Source organism: Gallinula chloropus (genome assembly GCF_964237585.1).
Source record: "Gallinula chloropus genome assembly, chromosome: 29".
NCBI lineage: Eukaryota > Metazoa > Chordata > Aves > Gruiformes > Rallidae > Gallinula > Gallinula chloropus.
In genome coordinates, this window is record NC_140114.1 from 1,843,747 (window position 1) to 1,849,048 (window position 5,302).

The window sequence follows — 5,302 nt, forward strand, 5'->3', positions numbered from 1 at the left end:
AAAACTCCTATTTTAGGGACACTGGGTTCAGCTTGCTGAAGTTCTGGTGGAATTTCTTTCTCTGGGGATGGATCCATGTTTCAGAAAGATGTCAATCCCCTGGAAATCTGTCCAAGGAAGGAACAGATAAAATGTCTCAACTGAAATATTATCTTTAGCTCTAATGGAAAAGGTAGTTCAAGCCTCCCTTGAGTACTCCCCAATGCTATGCCCTGTGGGGTCATATTCAGCCCTGTGAATTACAGCCCAGTCTCCATTACGGATGTGGGATCCATGGAGAGACGATGGACGTGGCTTCTACTGGGTGTAGAAGAACAGAAGGTGCTAATGGAAACAGCATCATCCCATATCTTAACATCCCCCCAGTCATTCCAGATTTACCAAGGGCCTTAACAACCTTAGCAATCATAGAATTCCAGACTGGTCTGGGTTGGAAAGGACCCCAAGGGTCCCAGAGCTCCAACCCCCTGCCACAGGCAGGGACACCAACCTCCAGGCCTGGAGCTACACAAGGTTGCCCAGGGCCCCATCCAACCTGGCCTTGGACACCCCCAGGGACGGGACACCCACCCCCTCTCTGGGCAGCCCCTTCCAGCCCCTCACCACTCTCTCTGGACAGAACTTCCCCCCAATCTCTCCTCTCCCCCTTCCCTCCTCCAGCTTCACCCCATCCCCCTTGTCCTGCCATTATCCACCCTTTAACAAGCTGATTCCCCTCACAGGTAACCACAGGTGCATAGGAGAGTGGTGTGTCAGGGCTTTTGCAACACCTTTTCCTACAGGCACAGGAAGCCTGATGAGCACAAACCAACAGGTCTCTTCTCCCACTTCCTCTGGGGTGGGAGAATCCCGCCTGTGGTTACGGCACCTGGTGCAGCGCTCGCTGCAGGGAAGGAGGGATGGAAGAATGTAAATTACCAACACTGATGGAGCTGGATGGATGAAGATGCTTAGAAATCAGTCATGGGTGACTAACCTATGAGATGGATCAGGCATATGACTTCCTGGCTGAGACTTTTTCCATGCCTAAAAGCGGGCTCTGACCATACACATGTGGCAGCAGCAAGGAGCTATTAGCGAGGCAGAGCTCATTGCTGAGTCCCCAAAGGCTTGCCTTCAGCAGTAGGAATTTGGGGTGCACATTCCCAGTCTCCCCCCCTCCACTTTCATGCTGTCATAGAATCATAAAATAGTCTGGGTTGGGAGGGACCCCAAGGGTCACAGAGCTCCAACCCCCCTGCCAGGGTTGAAAGGGACCCCAAGGGTCCCAGAGCTCCAACCCCTCTGCCACAGACAGGGCCACCAACCTCCAGGCCTGGAGCTACACAAGGTTGCCCAGGGCCCCATCCAACCTGGCCCTGGACACCCCCAGGGACGGGGCACCCACCCCCTCTCTGGGCAGCCTGTTCCAGCCCCTCACCACTCTCTCTGGACAGAACTTCCCCCCAATCTCTCCTCTCCCCCTTCCCTCCTCCAGCTTCACCCCATCCCCCTTGTCCTGCCATTATCCACCCTTTAACAAGCTGATTCCCCTCCTGTTCCTCTGCTCCCTTCAGGGACTGGGGGGCTGCAGTGAGGTCCCCCCACAGCCTTCTCTTCTCCAGGCTGCCCCAGCCCAGCTCCCTCAGCCTCTCTCCGTAGGGGAGCTGCTCACTTTGCCTATCCAAACCAAAAGGTGCATTCACATGTAGAATTTGTTTCCCTCACCAAGACAACTGTGTTGCCCATCGTTCTTCCTGTTGGATGGTGTCACCTTTTGGCGTTGACAGAAGTAACACAAAAAGGAATCTACCTCCAGACACTCTACACCTGTACACAAGGCTTCATTAAAAGCTGATTTGGTAACAGTGTTTACACACACCTAAATATAACTCCTTTCTTTTCTAGATTAGATGCTCCCCACCCTTCCCGTAATGATACGGTAGGTGGGTAGCAATTCTCTACATCCCAGACAGGGAAATTGTGTGGCCATGACGGAGACAGAGACAAGCAAGTCACATCCACAGTATGGAAGACAAAGGGAGCATTGTCTCTGGGACTCAGTGTTTAAATGGGAATAAAATCCCTCCAGACAATGGGCCTCCTTCAGTCTCAAAAAAAGTATGACTCCAAATAAAGAAGGCTCATTCATAAGTGAATTAAAATGTTATTGTGCCTGCCAGGAGTTAATGAACCTGAAATGCCAACTGCTCTACCAGTCAGGAATGGCAGCTCTCCTCGTTGCAGATGGGGAATGGAGAGTTAACAGGAGTGAGACCTGCCCAAAGTCACACAAAGTGTCTGCAGAAAAACTGGGAACCATAGAATCATAGAATCCCAGACTGGTCTGGGTTGGGAGGGACCCCCCAAGGATCACAGAGCTCCAACCCCCCTGCCACAGGCAGGGACACCAACCTCCAGGCCTGGAGCTACACAAGGTTGCCCAGGGCCCCAGCCAACCTGGCCTTGGACACCCCCAGGGAAGGGGCAAAACCACTGGGAACAAAACTGCAGCCTTGCAGGGCTCAGACCTGTTCCTGAACCACAAAAGGATTCGTCTCCTGAAGCCAAAACCCCTGTTTTCTATGTTTAGTTAGTGAGGATCATGGCAAGAATTAATCAAAATACCATTTCCATCTCCATCAGGATGTTTTAAAGAAATAATTAAATTCTCAGCAGGAACAGCTCCATTCCTCCTTTCTTGGATTTGGGGCTTTCTTCCACTTTAAATTTACCTTTTAACAGCCCCTAAGATTTGCCTCCAAAATCCAGAGATAGAAAGATCAACATTCTATCATTCATAAAAGTGAAAATTAAATTTCTATCATTATTTTTCAGTAGGAAAAAGCTGTTTGGTTTTTTTTTTAATATCTGGCAGAATAATATTGACTGGGCAATGGGGTTTTTTTATGGTATTAGATGACATGACTCCACATTACAATGCACAGTCTCTCTTTTTACAGCACTGCATTGCACTCCCATAACACCTTTCAGAAGGCAAACTCAAGGAAGTTATTCTTGGGTCCAAAGACATGGAGACAGGGGAGTTGAAAGAAAGACACAAGAGCCATGGTGCCATCGATGGTCAATTTTTATTGCTTCACATAGACATTAAAAGACAAGAGAGCACGTGCTAGAAGACAAGATGAGAATTAAAGAGTAGAAGGGGACATATATTCCAACATCAGCTGCTTGCAGCACAACCACCACTAAATAACCTTCCAAGATGCCCAGCTGTTCCCAAGATACAGGTGCTGAGAGAGCTGTAGTGGAAATATCCTAGGAAGATACAGGCTGGAAAGATTGAGAGAAGCATTTTCCAAGAGAGCACAGGATAACCAGGTGGAGAGAGGTCTTGATACGTTGCAGGTGGGTCTGTAACTTGTTTTCATTCCAGGGATGCTCAGGAGCCTTCGGATGCGCCGCAGCAGCATCATTGGGGCCGCACACAAGGCTCAGGCACTAAAGGCTGATCAGCATGGGTGAGAGCAGGGGGTGCTGCAGGGCTCCAGGCACACGGTCTCACAGGAATCCACGCACTTGGTGGCACACACCTCCACGCAGGGGGCTGGGCAGGGCTCCACGCACTTGGTGCAGCACTGGGTGACGCAGGGCTCCACGCAGGGGGTGGGGCACTGGCTGTCACAGGGCTTGACGCAGACGTCGATGCACTTCGGGGGGCAAACCTCCACGCACTGGGTGGCACAGGGCTCCACGCACTGGGTGGTGCACTGGGTGGCACAGGGCTCCACGCACTGGGTGCTGCAGGTGGTGGTGCACTGGGTGGCGCAGGGGGTGGCGCAGACCTCCACGCAGGGCGCGGCGCAGGGCTTCACGCAGACGCTGGCGCAGGGCTCCACGCACACGGTCTTGCAGGGCTCCACGCACTTGCCACACTTCTGCAGGCAGATGGGGGGAGGCAGGCAGGGCTGCTTGCACTGCTCGTAGTAAGACATCCTTCCCAGGTGCTGGTAAAGCTGCAAAGATAAGGAGAGAGATGGAAGATGAAGGCACTCTGGCCTTCCTCCCTGAGTCACGGTTTGCAACCTGAGCTCTTGAAACCTGTATAGCAGTTGGGCTGAGAACTGTAGAACAGATTGCATGAGTGAATGAGCTGTGGATTCATTCAGGCACAACTAACACCAACAGAGTATTCCTTCCTTTCTTGGGAACCTGCAAACATCACCGCTAGGAAGCCCACAAGCATAAACCCCAAATTTTATAGAATCCCCCAGACTTTGTAGAAGCCATAACATGAAAATAGTTAATTTCCTTCTTTCCTTAATTAAATCAGCAGGCTGATTTAATTTGCAGGACCCATCTTTTTCTTATCGCTTCTCCAGTGTAGACAATGAACTGGTAATGCCTGAGGATAAAGCCCAAAGACCACAAGTTTAGACATTATCCCAAATCCTCCAGCTGTATATCATGGTACATCACTGGAGCTCTATCAAAATGAACAGGCTCATCCATTCATAAGAGGAGGGGTTGGCCCAGAGATTCCAATTTCCTCATCTTAACTTCTCCCAGGTATCTCCTGCAGCTTCGCCCTCAGGTATTCTGCAGCTTCCTTCTTCCAGATAATGCTTCTTCCCACCCATCTCTTTTGAAGTCCCAAGACTTACTCTGCAGCATCCACTAATTTATTTAATTTCCAGGCTTAATGAGGTATGGAAAAACTTAATGAAGACAGGCTATGAAGGAAGATGAGAGACAGTCACAGGTTCTGAAGAGGTGGCAGGACATTTGCAAGCTACTTAAGGAAGAGCAAAACTCTAGATAAGAGCCAAACATCCTCTCCCCCACCCTGGAACACCAGAAACACCAGCTACAAGCTCTCCTGCCATCAGGAACAGACTCTCTTGACCAGAACAACCAAGCAAAGCAGGCATCACGTTATTCCCTGATAAATCTGAGAGAGACTTACCAGCTCACCACTGCAAGTGAGAGAGGGAGAAGCCAAACGAACTGGCGTGAGCATCAAAATGCAAACCTTTTTATATGGCTTGCATGGCGTCACCTCCGGAAACAAGGGAGCCCAGGGGTATGGACACCTGACCACTAACTACCTGAAAGAGGCTCCACCTAGACATGCTTTACATATTTGTTCACATCCTAATTTTTTGGTGGAAACTGTCTTCCAGGGAAAAAAAAAAAACGTGATGCTGAGCAAACTGTGCTGCCACCCAACACCCAAGTCATGTGGTTCCCAACCAGAATGGCAGAGCAATTAAAGACAAAACAGGTGCTGGATTAATTGCTTTTCAAAGATTTAATATGCTTGGATATTTTCATCCCCCTTATTCCATAAATGTGTGAATGA

General features: G+C 49.9%; 1 protein-coding gene across 1 annotated transcript; it reads right to left on the bottom strand.

Moving 5' to 3' along the window:
- Positions 1-3,452: 3,452 nt before the first annotated feature.
- On the bottom strand, positions 3,453-3,935 carry LOC311202260 (uncharacterized protein; the record flags this gene model as incomplete). The annotated part of the gene is made up of 1 exon (XM_084276812.1): positions 3,453-3,935. The coding sequence occupies one exon, from the start codon at positions 3,933-3,935 to the stop codon at positions 3,453-3,455; it is 483 nt and encodes a 160-aa protein (XP_084132938.1).
- Between the last annotated feature and the right edge of the window lie 1,367 nt (positions 3,936-5,302).